This window comes from Urocitellus parryii, chromosome 1 (assembly GCF_045843805.1).
Source record: "Urocitellus parryii isolate mUroPar1 chromosome 1, mUroPar1.hap1, whole genome shotgun sequence".
Taxonomy (NCBI): Eukaryota; Metazoa; Chordata; class Mammalia; order Rodentia; family Sciuridae; genus Urocitellus; species Urocitellus parryii.
Genome location: NC_135531.1, coordinates 274,860,497 through 274,877,209, shown reverse-complemented (window position 1 = coordinate 274,877,209; position 16,713 = coordinate 274,860,497). Strand labels below are relative to the sequence as shown.

Here is a 16,713-nt window from a genome sequence, read left to right as displayed (position 1 = left end):
CGTCTGCTCGTCTCTTTACAACCCTGCTTAGCACCAACTGTTGACTAATTTTTCTGCGTAGGACACTGTTCTCAGGATTGGGGATACAAAGAAGTATCAGATACAAAGACTCCGGTCTCTGACTTTGAGAGACTTTGTGTGCCTCCGGCACACAGGATGCACTCATTTTGTGACCCAGATGAACCTTGTGGCCACATGACCCGGTCTCGTTGATCAAGTCACATTCAGGTAAACGTAGTCGTAGCCCAAATGTGAATGGAAGCACTTTAAATCTTCCCTCATCTGTTTGGGGAAATGTGAGTAGGAGTGGGAAAAGCACACTCCTATGTGCAGCAGGATTGGCACCTGCTGTTTAAGATCCTCTCTCCCACTCTCCATGTCTACTCCCCAGAGCACCCGCCCAGCACCAGCCTTGGAGGCTTTCTCTTCCTTTCCTCCCCTTTCGGCTCATACGTCAGTGGAGCTTCTTCGTTGCTCCTTCTTCTCTCTGTTGTATCCATGACCTGGATTTGCCACTGCAAAGAACTTGACTGGGAACTGACGGCACAAACGAGCTCTTTCCCCCATAGCTGAAGTAAGGGGATGACTTTAAATGTCCATGAAACAAGTAGTGTCCTTATGTGCTCTATGTTCTGTGCCAGGTGTCAGTGATTTTGAGTGACGCCGCACATACCGCACATAAGGAGGTAAAAGAGAAGAGAGTGCATGTTAAATATTGCATGAGTTATACAGTCGATTCCAGGGCGACACGGATTGTGAAGGGATGAATGATCAGGTGTCAAGGCTTTAGACCTGAGGAATGTCTTGAACTTGGTTGGCCTCAGCCCACAAAGTAGGATGAGAGGTGAAGGCATTCGTGAGTGGGGAGCAACAAGGTAGAAGGGACAAGCACATGATATTTGCAAATAACAGGATGCTTTGGCTGGGCACATTGGGGTGCATGCTGTGTGGAGGGGTTCGTGTTGGCTTGTGGGCAGTGGAGATCCAGGGTTTTCAGCAGGAGTGGAGGAGCAGGTGGTCACAGTAGCTGTGGTATCGCACGGTGAGTGTTGCGAAGTAGCTTTCGATGGTGAAAAAAAGTTCAGATCAGGTGGGAGGGGAGCAGAGATCAGGGCAGTGGGTGCCAGGCAGGCGGTGGAGGCAGACTCTCTGGATATGCTGCATGAGGGGGAGGCACGGGGAGAGAGAAGACAGAATCACCAGAGACTCGCCGTAGTTTCGAGTGGGTGTGTGTGTCTTATTAATGGGAACGTTACTGAGTTAGAAAGAAGCGTCTTCCTGTGGGGTTCAGGCTGGATGTGTCTTCCACACTCAGCAGGAAGTTGGAAATGCTGAGTCTCAATTCAAGGAGGGTGGCCAGGGCCTCCTGGGAAGGGAGGGGAAGAAGAGAAGGGAATTGGGCAGGGCCCTGTGTAGCATAGAGCATGGGGGGAGGGAGCAAGCCAGCCCCGAGGAGGGAAGGAGGAGGCCAAGGGGGGTGGTGTAGAGCTGGGAGGGGAAGGCACGTCGGAGAGGGAGTCCCAGGGTTTGAGGACTCAGGTCAGACGTGTCTTAAGTGGCCAAAACCCTGAGTGTGGCTCCCCTTTCTGAGGAGGCAGGTTCATCTTCTGGTTGGTTGGGCTGCACCTTAGCATCATCCTTGCCTTTTCTTTCACTTCCCACATCTATTTATGAGGAAATCGCTTGAGCTCGAACTTCAGCATATCCCACCTGCTCTGTACTAGCCTGCCCTCCCCCCCCCCCCCCGGACCTCTCTCCTGGGGGCTGTTCGAGCTCCTCCTGCCTGGCCTCCCTGCTCCTACATCTGCCCCCCAGCTGGGCCACATTCGGGGAGGGCTGTAGCAGGTCCTGCCTCTGCTTACAGGTCCTGCAGTGGCTCCCATCTCCCTCAGAGGGGGCCAAGAGGGAGGCCAACAAGCCTGGCATGTCTGCCCCTTAATTCTCTGACCTGACTCCTACTCTTTGCTTCTTATTCCCTCCCCTTCTAGAACTTTCCAGGCACCCCCCCCTTATCTGCTTCCTAACCTTGCATACTTGTCTCCCTGTTGGTCTGAGCACCCTCTTGTCCAGCTCCTTCTCTCCTCATGGATGCTCCTAGCATACCTCGCCCCAGACCCCGTTCTTTCCGCACCCATAGAACCTACTACTTCCTAATAGAGAATATAATCTCTGTATCTGTTGTCTGTCTCTCCTGCTGGCAGGTAAGCCCCACAGAGGCAGGGAACTTTGTGTTTTGTTTACTGTTGCTGCACAAACATCTAATGCAATGCCTGGTTCATCCTAGAACCCAGTAAATATTGACTGAATGAAGAAATCCTTTGGATTACTGGTAGGTAACAGGGATTATTTTTCTGAAGGTGGAAACTCAATTCAGAGTTGCCTCATGGAAAACAACCCAAAGCTGCAAGCAGAGGTAGTGGGTGAGACTTGTGTGCGGTTGACTGATTTGGTTTCAGTGTCACAGCCAACTTTAATAGAGGGGTCTTCTGTGAGAAAATGATAGCACTCTGGAACATCTGGCTCTGACTTGTGTCTCAGACCTTATTTTACTAAACACATGGTTGAGATACATAGATGCACTTGCTTATGTCATTCTGTCCACCATGTATAGATACCCATGTGCACAGGTGTACCATATGTGTGTATACTTATGCAAAGGTACGTGTTCCTGCAAATATGTGGAGTGGCATGGATGTACTTCCATGTACAGATCCCTTGGATACCTAGGGGCATGGGCATGTACACACACAGGATTTAAAAGATTTATATAGGTAGAGAACATGTGACTGTGTGGGTCATTAGAGGTGTGTAAGAGAGGGCAATTGATTTGGAAAAAAAAGTTTTTAAAATTGGAAATAATGCCAGTCTTTTTGTGGTCAATATAATATAAATAGCTATTGTTCATGAATACAAACCAATCAGCCAGTTAACAAATTAATTGACTATTAATGAGATAGTTGTATTTTAAAGTCTTTTCTTTAGAATACTAGTGTGTGGTTGCCTTCTACAAAAAAGCCTGATTCTAAAGCCTTTTTTCCCACCCTAGGAGCCTGGTCTTGCTCCCTCCAGTAACAGGAGGCCTTTACCAAACATTAGAATTAGAATTAGCATTAGAAATAGAATCCAGAAAAGAATGAGATCCACTTGATAAATTTGATATTTTTTTTCTTCCTTTAGAATGTGAATCAAGGTTCGATTGTGTTTCATTCTGTTTTGGGGCCCCCACCTTATGGTCTGTGAGTCCTGTTGGGCATTCCAGCAGTGAACGCAGTCTCTTCAAAGTCGGTGGGGGGATTTGGACTATAAAGGCTGTAAGGAGAGGGTAGAATTTTTAATTTGCCGAATTGACCATTACAGAAAGAATCAATGATCAGATAGAGGTCCCAAGACTTTTTTAAAGACTGAAACATAAATAAAATCTGTTCTGGGCAGATAAGGGAAACCTTTTTCAGCCCAATGAGCTGATGGTCACATTAAATTAAAGAATTTAATTTCGAGAGAGAGTCGGCTGGGAGCAGGGACAATCGGCAATGCATTCTTTCTTGGTAAGCCGTCCATGCAGGGTTGGTGCCGATGGTGTGTCTGCAGCAGGGCACAGTCTGGAGTCACACTTTCCGCCTAAATTGGTCTGGGGCTCTGCGTCCAGGTGTCCTCTGGCTGGGGCTGAGCTGCTCTGTGGTGGGAATGGTTCATGATTTCTGCCTCCACTGAAGCCGTTTGCTGGTCTGTTCTCATAGCTACCAGCTTTCTCTCCTGTCCTCACATTTGTGGTTGACCCTTACCTGCACTCCCCACTCCCGTGTGCATGTTTTCACGTCTTCCTCCCTCCTTCCCCAGGATGCTTTTCAAGCCTTGACTGTGAGCCAGGCACCATCTTGGCACTAGAAGAAGTCAAAGGTCTTTGTCCTGGGGCATCTTACATTTTAGAGGGACAACAAGTATTAAGGAAATAATTAATTACACAAGTAAATAGAAAATCATGATTATGATCACCACACTGTACAATGACTGGAATTGATGACAAAAATTTGATGTGACTTTGGGAGGTGCGTGGGGGTCAACCTTGAAGAAAGAGGGTCAGGCTGAGTCATCAACTAGGCAATGGGAAAACCCTTCCAGACAGAAAGTCGGACCTGTGTGTGCAAAGGCCCTGCCTCTGAGAGAGCACCTACCGTCAGAAGAGCCATGAGGGTGCAGCTCAGAGAGTAAGCAGGAAAGCTGGGGAGACATGCCAAGGAGGAGGCTGAGTTAGATGTCAGGCATGTTTAGCTGCAGAGGCCCTATTAGGATCTGGTGGGAATGGGAGCCACGGCAGGGAAGGAACTGAAAACCCCAGGCATTCATCCTGGGCTAGGGTCCCTGCTGAAATGTGTCGTTTCAACAGTGTAAGAAGGAAGTCATTCCCAAGTCAAGAGCTTCCGGACAAGGCCACAGGCTGCATTCGGGGGAGTTGGTACATCCATGTGTCTTGGTGCCTAAGTAACAGTTGATTCAATGAACTCTGTGGGCAATTCTAGCATTTGTGAGCCGGGTGGGAGGGGGGCTGAGTGGCAGAGACCTTTCTGGGGCTCCAGCAAGTGGATCAGATAGGGAAGGCTGCCTGGGAGGTCTTCAAGCCTGAGGCTGAGGGTGAGCAGCTCTTGGGATGAGAATACTAACGGGAACTGGAAATAACCCGGCTGAATCAGGCTTGACCTCCCCAGACCTCCGCATCTTTTCCCCCCTCTGAAATCATGGCGCCACTGGGACTTTGTTGCAGGACACTGATTAGTTCTATTTTTAGTGCAGTAAGTTCATGCCCTGAAAAATAAAGTTGTGATGCATAATTCAAAAAGGCAGTGCATCTTGAATTAGAAATCTCACCAAACATTTGTAAATTCAGGTAATTTCTTTCCTATGACCTTGAAGTTAACGGACACCTTGTGGGTGACCATTTGAACTTGGATTTTTGAATTGAAGCAGAGCAAAGAGCTTCTAGTGGAACAAAGATAATGGAAAGATCGTGTTCACAGCGCTGGCAAGAGCCAGGAAGATAAACGTGGCAAGCAGCACCTTTTCATGTGAGCTCATCCGAAGGCCTGGTTCCCTGGCTCCCTTAGGTTTATGAGGTCATCTGCAGCCCCATTGGGTGTGCATTTATAATCTCCTGTTCCCCTCATGTCAGCACAGAGAAGTGATGAATTATTTTGGCATTCATAGTAATGCCATTAATCAGGAGGCATTCATTGGATATTAATGACTGGACATGGTGGGCAATTACATATGAGCACTACAGTAATTTAGCAATTGATTTTCTAGTATTTGGTGAGTTGAAACTACACTAATGGAAGATTAAGTGATATAATTCTAACTGATTGTGAAAGGGTGATCAAATACACATTGAAAAAGAGATTATATAAACAAAGAATTGTAATTGCACATTCTGTGTGAGCCAAAAAAATTTCAAAGGAAAATGCAAATTAATTTTCATGTTCTACCAATGAGCTTTCAGGAAATAGCATTAAAAAAGTATCCAATTATGATGCGGTTTGCACATGTAATGAGGAAACATTTTGGCTAAATGGAGGTTATTTAATGTCAGAAAGAGGCACATGGAGATAGTTAAGAAGTCTAATGTCAATTGTTCTTCAAAAAAGGATTTTATAATTAAAATATTTTATACCTTTATGCTCATTAAACTATCAGTCTTTCTTGTATTAGTTGCTTGTTATACTTAAAAAAAACAACAACTCTTAAGTCCTATGGGTGTTTTTTCACATTTTTTTTTTTACAACTTTAAGTAAGGCTTAGTGTAGGCTTTTAAAATAGCCTAGATATGAATTATTCAAAGTGGCAGAGAGTCAAAGCCATTTTCCTCCCATTATGATTGTAAGAGATACTTTGATTTGGATATTATTTTTAAATTCTAGCAATAACTTTAAATAGTAGCTATCATTTAAAAATAATTCCATTTCAAAGGTCCGGTTTGAGAGGGCTGCGTAGGGGCCTCTGGAGTGACCTTCTTGCTAGTATGTGGCCTGCTTTCTTGGGGGGGAGGACACACTTCCAGAACTTTTTCCTCAGATTTACACAATTCTAAGTTCCCTTTAGGATCCGAAGTAGTCTGAAGTCTCTCAATCAGGTTAATTAGGAGGGGACTTTGGGGTGATGAGTTCACAAGGGTGGAAACTCCATGAATTGGATTAGCAGGCTCCCACACCCCTTCTGCCCCTCCGCCAGGAGATGGCCATTGTGAACCAGGCAGGGTGGGCCCTCACCAGACAGCAGCTTTGCCAGTGCCTTGGACTTCACAGAGAAATGAACTTCTGCTGCTTGAAGGCTAACAGCTGGCGATGGCCTTTCAGGAGAGCACAGGACTCGTTTTTAAATACATACCCATGCTTGTGTATTTATTGAATTTGTATTATATATTCCAATTGTGTCCAAATACATATATGTTTATTTTAACATGTATTTGAGTCTTATAGATTGCTATCATCACAGTCACACGTCACATTGTGACGTTTTGGTAAACAGTGGGCAGCAAATACAGTGGTATCCCTGAGGTGGTGATGGAGCCGGAAACTTCCCTCACCTGGTATTTGGGGTGGTGCTGTGTACACAGATCTATGCACTGCCGTGGTGTCAGGTGTGGCACATGCACACAACGCTTGGTAATGGCAGCAGCTGGCTATGTGGTTGGTACGTGTATCATTATTTTAGGGTGAACTTCTACTTATTAAAAACATACTCTGCTATGGGATGGTCTGCTAAGCTGTGCCGTGGCAGCCTCGTATCTGTGTGTGCCGTGTCTCTGGGTTGCCTGGTTTTCTCTTGTGTTGATCTCACCTTGTGCTGTTGCAGGGCTCATCTAAAATGGGTGTTTGTTGCTGCTGCAGCTGCTGGTGGAGCAAAGGTGAGGGTGCTTATGTTGACGTCGGTGGGGGTGGGATGATTTATAGAGTCCTAACCCTATGCCTGCACTTCTTTACCAGAGAAGACTTTTCATCGGCCCTGGAAATAGGGGGTGTTATTATCTCTATTTCAGAAAAAAGGAATCCAGGCCACATGCTCCATTCCCTGTCCAATAGATGGTGAGCCACTCTGGCGGTCAGCCCTGCTTTGTAAATGCTAAGGAAGAGCAAGGAGTGGGTATAATGGAGTTAGCATCTTGTGACTGTGACATGAGATGGTGGTTGAAAGGTGGTTCTTTCTGCATTGGGTGGCTGACGTGTTGGGATGGCACAGGAGGGAGGGTCTGATGATTTCTTTGCTGGCTTGTATTGGTTCTGGTACAGGCTAAGCTGTGGCAATAGAGACAGCTCGAGTTAAACAAGTTACAGATTAATTTCTCCCTCATGGAACAGTCTGGAAGTGGTGGGTCTAGGACACATAGGTTCCATCTCTGCAGTCAAACTGGCTGTCTCAGTGGCCACTGTCACTTTGGACATCATCAGTAGGAAAGGGGAAGGGCAGGGGACACAAGCTCAGTCCTCCTCCACCATCACTGCCCTGAGTCCTGGAGGAGGAACTTAATCTCCGGCTGCATGGCTCATTTCCTAGCAGAAACCCTAATCCCGTTCTTAAGGAATGTGGGAGGATGGAGGCCATCATTCTAGTTGGCAGCTGGCCATCACTCTCACAGTTCTCGGGTCTGACTTAGGACGAGCAATTCAGTCTTGTATAAATGGCCAAAGGAGTGAGGTACGGTGAAGACTTTCCTGAAAAGAAACAGCTCAAATGCAGCCTGCGGGCTGGTGACCCTCTGCGTGGGAACAGGGCTTTCCTTGGGAGATGTGTGGAACGCCAATCTCAGACTCTCCATCTACATTTTTTTTGTTTAATTTTTAAGCCTATCTTTTGATATTGAATCTTCAGAGTTTTCTCTGCAGTATGAATATGTGGAGAGGCTGACAATTTGCTACCAAGGAAGGTAGTTGTTAAGATCACTGTATTTGACAGCAACATTTGTTGAGAATAACTCAATCTATCTTTGAGTGATAGCAAGTCAATTGATTTTTTTTTCTAGAAATTCTTTACCTTATCCTTAAACTCTTATTCTTTAAAGCAAATAATATTACTTAATTTTAATTTCCATAGTCATTGGCTAAATGTAATCTACCTGATTATTTAAATGACTGACAAAGGTAAAAATGTTTGCTGTTATGTGCCACTCTGTCTCCTAATTCAGAAAGCATTTTTTACTATACCTTACTCAAGAACCCACAGAAAATGAGAGATCCTATATGGGAAAAATTACCAAAAAAGCAATTTACTCCCTTTAAGCTTCAAAGCTTGCAAGTAAGCAAGCAGCCACCACTGTCACCCCCATCTTTTAGATGGAAAAAAAAAAAAAAAAAACAAACCTTAGTTTCTTAAAGGCAAAAAGATCCTCAGGAGATCCTGGGTGGTGGTGGGGCCATGCTGGTTCTCCAGTGAACAAGGTTTACTTGTATCTGTGCATAGTGTCTTGGCATCTTCACCTCCTGGTCTGGACGGTGCTCTGCATAATTGTGGTCAGAGGGCAGCTGAGTTCCTGTGGCTGAGGGGAGCCAGTAAGCCTCGTTTTATTAGCATGCTGCCCCATGCTTGGTCTTAGCTCAAATTTGCTCCAGGACTCTTTTGCCCCTGATGTGACATTGTCAAAACACAATTTACTTCTCAGGGTTTGCTTCCCAGCCCCCAAGTATTGGGTCCTAAATCCAGGGGTGTTCTGCCCGGCTTATCAGGCTTTGTGCTAACCCTTACCCTACCTTCTTGAGGAATCGGCTCAGGTGCGCTGGTTCACCCTGCTTCTGCGGAACAAGATGTGGGGGTCTGGAAGCCCAGGTTAAAGCAAAAGCCCTGGTCTTCAGCTGGAGCTGGAATTTATAATATTTGAAAGCCTTCTGGCCTATCTGGTGCCAGTCATGGGACTTCCCTGGACTGCAAGCCATTTTTATAGGTAATAGGTCTGTGTCTTAATAGGAAAACTTGGCCTGGTCTGTTTCCAGAGCCCACTGCTCAAGAATTTAGGGTTGGAATTTTTATTTTCCATGTCTGCTTTCCCTTTAACAGGAAAGAAAATGGTCATTAGCCAAACGACTGAAGTGAGATGTGCAAATCCCATTTGCTATTAATCCCAATGAGGTGTTAACTACAAAGTCCATTTAAGACTCTTTAGCATTAATATTAAAGAAGATAAGCAGTAGAATAAGCAGCTAATGGCCTGCAGCCAGTCCCATGTGCTTTAATTGGTGCTTGACCACTGGATTCCAAAGACGATGACTGGACCCTCTTCCACTGGCTTCTCATTTGCACAGGGGGAGGTGGGTTTGGCAAAGTCACTGTTTTAAAAGGATTGTAATGATTGCGGAACATTTTGTTACTGTGTTATGAACACCCCTTGGAGCTGCCGGTAAGAGAGAACATGCATATTTGTGTGGATGAGTAGGAAAGTAGGGGAGGGGAAATGGGGAGAGAAGGAAGCCCAAGTTTTTATTTGTCATCATAACGAGCTACTTGAAGGTGTTAACAGATCCCTGGGTAATCTTTGCAGAAACTTTTCCCTCATTACAGTTTTAAAAGTCCTTAGGGAAATCACTCAGTTTTGTCGCAAATAGAAAGGTATCTCTCCAGTCCCTCCCACCCTCCCTTGCCTCTTTCTTTCCCAGCTTCTAAATGCTGAGTTGAACTCTGTAGAGTCCTTGAGACAATTTTCCCTTTTATGGAGCAAGTCCCCCTCTTTAGTGCTAATGTTATCAAAGTTCTAACATGTAGTTTATGTGTATCTACATATATTTTTTCTTTTCTTTGTCATGTAAAAATGTTGTCTTTTCTTACCAACTCCATTATGGAAAAATCACATAGCTGTTTGTTTTAGTTCATTTCTCTAGTATGGGGATGGTCTGATATCTGTGGGAAACTAAGTTTAAATTGTGAATATTGGGCTGTAGACTAAAGTTTGGTTCTGGGCCCGGTTCTCTCTTTCCTCCTTTCCTATGTGCACTTTTCCTGACCCAGTTCTTTTAATCCCACCCATATTCAGATGAACATGTTTCTAATTACCAGTGCCCTGTGCCCAGCTACCACTCCGACTGCTCCATTTGAGGGTCTCACAGCCATTTCAAATGTCAGACGTTCACAGTGGAAATCTTGATCCGCTTGCCCTCTGCAACTATCCCCGAAGTTGTTTAAATGATATTAGAATTTCTTACTTTCCCTCATATCTACATCTAGTCTTCGTGAAAATCTTGAATCTTCTTCTTACATGAGATCTTTGAAAGAACACAAGTCATGAGTTATTCCCTGCCTCAGACTCCTCAGTGGACTCCCATTGTGCCTGCCATGGAATGAGCTCTCTGTGATCTGGCTCCATCTGCTTCTCTAACCTCGTTCAGGTGCTGGTCTTTGGGGTCCATCTGACCTACTGACCCCCTCGGCTTTCTTCACTGACCCTAAATGCTTTTTCCCATGGGAGCGCCACAAACATGCTCAATTTTGCATGAATGAATGCCAATCTCCCTCCACCCTATGCTGCTGTCCCCTCCACCAGGCCACTGTCCCTGCCCCCACCCAGGACACAGGGCTCGTCTATTCATGGCATGCAGGCTCTGTCCCTTTAGAGTGACTTGGTCTTTCAGCCTCATCATCAGGATCACACCTTGGACTTTCTATGATTATGACTTAGTTTCTTCATGATAGTGTTCAAAGGACTCAATGTCAAATTTTGTAACAAAAGGTGTGAATGAGTTCCTGATATTTTTGACAGAAAGCCTATGTTTTTTTCTTTCTCCATTTTTACTTTACTTGTTCTCCTGATTAGCATTTCCCTCTCTTTCATCTCACTCAGGATGGATCTGAGGACTTGATTTTCTTTTCCTTTTACTCTACCCACTTCTTCTCCTCCCTCCTTCCCTCTTTCTCTCCTTCCTGTTATAAATCTTCTCTTTCTTGCTTTTAATTTAAACAGGGCTTTAGTTGAAGTGACTTCACCATTACCCATGCAGCACCAGTTCTTCAGTCATTGGGAAGACACAGAAAATGCAGGTGTTGGCAGATCCCGTTCTGAAGCAGCTCTGGAATCCACAGCATGGTCCTGGCCCCTTGGTGCCCGTGCTCGTCTGGCTGTGGGCCTTCAATTCTGGATGTGATATCAAGCCTTTCTGTGCAGGACTCGTGCAACATACCTCGATTTCATACCATTAAGGGGGGAAACTCAGTGCCCCATGTTTCTTATAAGTGTGTTAGAAGTCTTCGTTGGTTTTGGGAGGGATGTCAAAGAAATCACACTGGCTTTTCAACAAGGCTGGAACCATCACTTAGAAAGCCCCCAGAACTCCCTTCTTTTGAATGAATTCTATTTTCCGTCAGATTCTTCCTGCTGCCCCTCAGAGGGGCCCAGTTCCCACTCTTGGCTCGTGGAGTTTCCTCAGGGCACTTTGCTCTGACCTGCAGCTGTTGGGTGAAAGTGAAATTTGACCGTGTTCCTTCTCCTTATGAAGAAACCCCACATTTCCCCCTAGATGCCATCAAAGGCAGATGAAATGATCACTGAAATTAACACTTAGCTGGGAGGGACCCCCAGACATGGCCCTCATCATGTGAAAAATACCTTGCAGAAAATAACATGCTTGTCCCACTGACTCAGTTTTGGGGCTTTAGGGAACAATTGGGAATTACCTGGTGATGGTGACATGATGCTGCAAAGTAGTTTGAGAAGAATGTAGATTTTTTAGAAATCAAGAATTGTGAAACTTTATTTTACCTATTTTGTCCCATCATCCCAGATATGGAACCCCTATAAAAACTTAAATTGAGCAATAAATAGACCACTTTTGGAAACTTTGAAATAATTATGAAGTTTGCAGAATCAAAAATTTAGGGTATTTCATGGGTTAAAGAAATGCCCTCATCATCAATTTAAAACCTGAGGAAGCTCCTTCCTTCCTTCATCCCACCAAAAGAGTTCATAAATAAGGATGGCAAGGGAAGTCCTTTATTCAAGAAGATGGTTTTTTAATAGGTGAAAGATGTTGTCCATGGGCATCAGTCCAACCTCCAACAGGCAGCTTGATCCTCAGGCAGCCAGAGTGTGGGGCTGGTAGCTCACCTTACTTACCTTCTAGAATGCATTACGTGATCCCTACATTTCATCAGGAGAGATAAAATTTCATTAATTGTTTAATAGGGGATTTTAAGACCCAAACACTCTGGGTTTTATTAAATAAATACAGTTAACATAGACATCTTTTTCAGTGTTGTATCCAAGAACTTCAGACACTTACATGAGCTGGGGAATATAAACATTGTCTAAATACCAGAGTCACTGCATTTCAAACATGGAAAGGATAAGATGAGCTTTCAGAGGCTCATATGGATACTTCTGCTTCAAGGTGGTTGTTGCCTTAATAATAGTTTTCTACCAGACTCATGGTTCTTAACTGAAAGCAGACATCAGAATTACTTAGGGAATATTTTTCCAAAACGTGACTGCCCTGGACGCTTCCTACACCCCTGATTCTGAGTCATGAGGGCTGGAATCTGGGAACATGTGCTTCAAAAAATCCCCTGCAAGATTTTGAAGGCACTAGTTTTACCACACTATTTAAAAACACTACTTTTGACTGAAATTTGGAGTGGCTGAAACCCTTAGTGGTAGTGACTCATCTTTGTGTCTGCTGTGGTGCCTCAGGTATAGAAGGGAGCTCAGTAAAAGTTTATTAAGGAAATGAAACAAATTACCTAGAAAACTACACCTTGTATATTTTAAACCATGCACTCGTTTGAATTATTGCCAGTTATTACCAGCTTAAGTAAATTGAATAGTTGAACAGAATTTAAAATTATCCCCTTTGGAAGGAAGACTTTTTCACATGATGATAGGGCACAATGTGGTCTAAATGCTTAGTGAACAGATGATAGTGAACAGAGGCCTGAGCATGGATGGTCGCGGAATAGCTCAGAGTGAGCGGCAATACTGAGGGAAACTCAGGAATAAGGTGTGCTCTGAGCTGGATCTCAGTGGCTATGAGATTGGGGAAGGAGTATCCCAGGCAGCAGAGGAATCGTGAGATGGTTACCGAGTTGGGTGAGTGTTTGTGCAGACGTGATAGAGGAAATAGAAAGCTCTCAGAAGAGGACCTTTTGTGTAGACTTCCATTTCCTTCCTCCCCAAAGCCAGTTTACAAAACAGGCTTCAACAGGAGATCCCAGGAAGAAAGCTCCAAATGCTCCTCTGGACACTGGGCGTAGGGGACCATATTGTCCCTCTGCCTGGGACAGTCTTACTGCTTTTACTTTATGCTTGTGTAATTATAAAGTTCACTCCTTTATAGTCTGGGAAAGAGTCCCAGTTTGGCAATGAATGCCATAGCCACCCCACATTTAGAGTTGTTATCCCTATTTAATGTGTGAGAAAATGCGGGCTCAGAGGGCATGGCTTGTTTAAAATCTTCCCCCAATCCTTTGCAACGTGTCGTCTTAAGCACCTTTTATGGAGAAAGCCAGAAGCTTCCCTCCTAGACAGTCAAGGTGTTACTAATCCCGTTGTTCCCGTGTGTTCAAGGCTAGTTAAAGGCACAGCTGTATCTTCTTCTTTCAGCCCAAGGAGAGTCAGGGTAAATGTCTTGTCCCAAAGCCTCGGTGATGGGAGTTGAGGGGTCCTGGGGACCCAAGATCAGCCCAAAAATAGAGTTGTTTGTCGTGGGTGATTTTCTATTTTCTCAACTAGCACCTGGTTCATAGGAGACATTAGAATACACACCGTACAGATTGAAGCAGGGAGGAAACTGGTGGCCTTCCACAGGTGGTTTTCCTGGAGGACCTGGGCTGCCTAGGAACCCACCTGCACGGGGCTGACAGCCAGTGTGGACAGGTGGACATGTCAGGTCCTCATTGAGCTCCTTGGGCTTCTCCTTGGCGGGCTCCCTTCACCAGGGTTTAGTCTCTGGTTTGTTCCATTTGGGGCCTTATCCCTATCCTCTGGTCTCCTATCTATTGCTCCCTTGTGTCCCTCTGCTTGGTGCCCATGAGATGACATCTTTGCTAGGCCTTCTTTTCTCCATCAATGGTCTCTCAGTCTGTCTTTGGGAAGGGGACACTCGTCTTCCTGACCCTGTATGGCATCTGAGGAACTGGCTTAGCTTAGAGAAGGCCTGACTGAATGCTCAGGAAACCAGGAGGTGGAACCCAGAGACTCACTTCCCACAGCGGCAGGGAGCAGTTCTGGGAACTAGAGGACTTCTCCCCCATTCCTGCTGACCCACTGGTGCTGAAGGCATCTCCAGGAACCCACACAGCAGAATCCCAAACCAGAGACCCCAGAGAGCATGGGTTCCCTTCATCCCTCAATTCAAGGGATTTCTTCACATTTAAAATGTGAAAAGTGAACCCTAGTGTGTCATGCACTACTGAATAAATCTATGATAATGGCCTTTGGGAATATACAGCACCAAGGATTTCTAAGCTGAGGACATTGGAACTATTTGGAAAGTTGTTAATTTCTTGTTAACAGAAGCAACATGTTCTGAAGTGGCCACCAACAGTTAACGAGATGATGCTACTTGCCATGCAAACAAGGCGACTTAACATGGGTCTCATTTCTCATTCAGTTTGTTATCATTATTTTAATGCAATGTACTTAATGAACAAATGAGATTCCTCACACGTGTGTGCATCACAGGAAGGGCCTTGATGCAGTGAGGGGAAAAGAGCTCAAAAAGGATAGAGAAGGTAACCCCCAAATTATCTGGGGGCTGCGTGTCCTAGGTGTCGGGATACTATTTTTCTAGCCCATCAAATCCTGTTTGCAGTTGTGATGCCTGATTATAATAATTAAATAATATTTTAAATAGACATGAAACTATAGAAATGGATACAGGGCTACTTTATACACTGGATTTAATAGACATTTTGTGTGTTTTCTTTATATATTATTAGTAAAGAAATAGAATATCTACAGTCAGAGGTGCCCTCCTCTCCCACCCTGTTTCCTTCCCTCCTCCTTTTGATGTTGGTTTGTTTCTTTCCTCACATCTTTATAGACTTTTACTGTGTATGTATGTTATGTTGACATAGCAGTAAGCACGTATCACTGCTATGTGGGTTTTAATATTTACATAAATACAAATAATGTCTCAAAAAGCAAGTGGCAGAAGAATTCCTTGTATATTTTGGCAGTTAATCATTTGCTGGTTTTATGCATTGTAAATTTTATTTCTAAGCCTGAGTCTAGTCTACCACATTTATTTATGGCTATTTATATACAATTTAAATTCACAGAAAGCTAAATTAATTGATTTATTTTAATGGGTTATTATTTTGTATCTTATTTAAGAAATATCCTACCCCAAGATCAGCGAAATAGCTTTCTATGTTTTCCACTTGGAGGTTTAAATTTTTTTGCTTCATGTTTAGCTCTTTAAGCTATCTAGATTTATTTTTAATGTATGGTGTGAGGTACGGATTCAAATGCAGTTTTTTTTAAAACCTGGTAATGGAATTCATTTCAGTTGGCCTAAAAATTATTTTCTCTCCTGTTTTCCCCACTTATTTTTGATGCCATTTTGGTACTAAAAATCTTTTGGCATAAAAATACCTATGGGCATAGCTTCATAGTATTGAGGCTCTTGGACTTGATCTTATTCTTGAACATCATTGATTAGGGGGTATTGAGTATCTTGTCAAATTCATGAGTTTTATTTTGTTTTGAAGTAAAAACATCAGACATAAATGAATATTCTAATTAGGAAAAGGTGTTTGCTTACTGAAATAATTTAATCATCGATGCAATAAATACAGCATTTATATCTCCATTCCAGTTACAGAGTATATTTATTTGTCAAGCTATTACATATATATTGCTACCTACTACATATGAATGGATGCATTATTCAGTGGTAAATATGCCATATCAATGATATTTCAGTCAGTATCCCACTGTGAGAAGTCCTGTTTTATTAGATGGCCCAAATCATGTATTTTATTGGATGCATAAAATTGATAGTGAGGTCAGATTGGTGGTCAAGCTCAACATGCATGAGTAAGCCCAATATGGAATGTGTACCTGCATTGCACGCCCACCTGGGAGGGGACTGAGCGCTGCCCAGGCAGGCTGATGCAGGGTGGGGCCTTTGGGGACTTCCCACATTTGTGACCATTCAGCATGACAGGAGGAAGGGGTGGGTTGCTCCCTGGCAAAAGACCAGGTTCAAAAGTAGAGAAAAAAATTCTAAGATGGAGCACAGAGTTGGGATTGAGAGACAAAGGGCAGGAGCAGAGCAAGGGTGTCAGATGATGGCTGAGCCACCACTGCTCCTTTCCCTTGGCCCAAGTGGTCACCCACGATCTGCGGCCTGAATGGACAGTGGCCATGTGCTTTATTCCTTTGCTTGAATGTGTTTTATGCATCAGACTTGAATGCTGCTTCAACTAAATTCAGTCCTACAGATAAACCATGGGTAAAGATTTGTGTTTCCTATTGTCCCATTTTCTTTTAGGTTTTGTGAATGATTCTGTTACTAAATCTATTGTGGCTCTGCGCCTAACTCTGGTGGTGAAGACCAGCACCTGTGTGCCGGGGGACGGCCACGCAAATGACTTGGAGTGTTCAGGAAAAGGAAAATGTACCACGAAGCCATCAGAGGTAAGGGGACAGCCCATAGCTTGCAGACCTATGTTGACATAGAGGGTGGTGGGTGAAGCAACCCGAGAGAAAGACCAAGAGCGTTCGCTGAAGGAGCCTTCTGTATTTCT

General features: G+C 44.2%; 1 protein-coding gene across 1 annotated transcript in view; it reads left to right on the top strand.

Moving 5' to 3' along the window:
• Window positions 1-16,713, top strand: part of Dner (delta/notch like EGF repeat containing) — a 297,502-nt gene that overhangs the window by 139,824 nt on the left and 140,965 nt on the right. Inside the window, exon 5 of the mRNA XM_026396251.2 lies at window positions 16,458-16,603. Coding sequence (XP_026252036.2) covers window positions 16,458-16,603 — 146 coding nt within the window. The remainder of the gene's footprint in view (window positions 1-16,457; window positions 16,604-16,713) is intronic.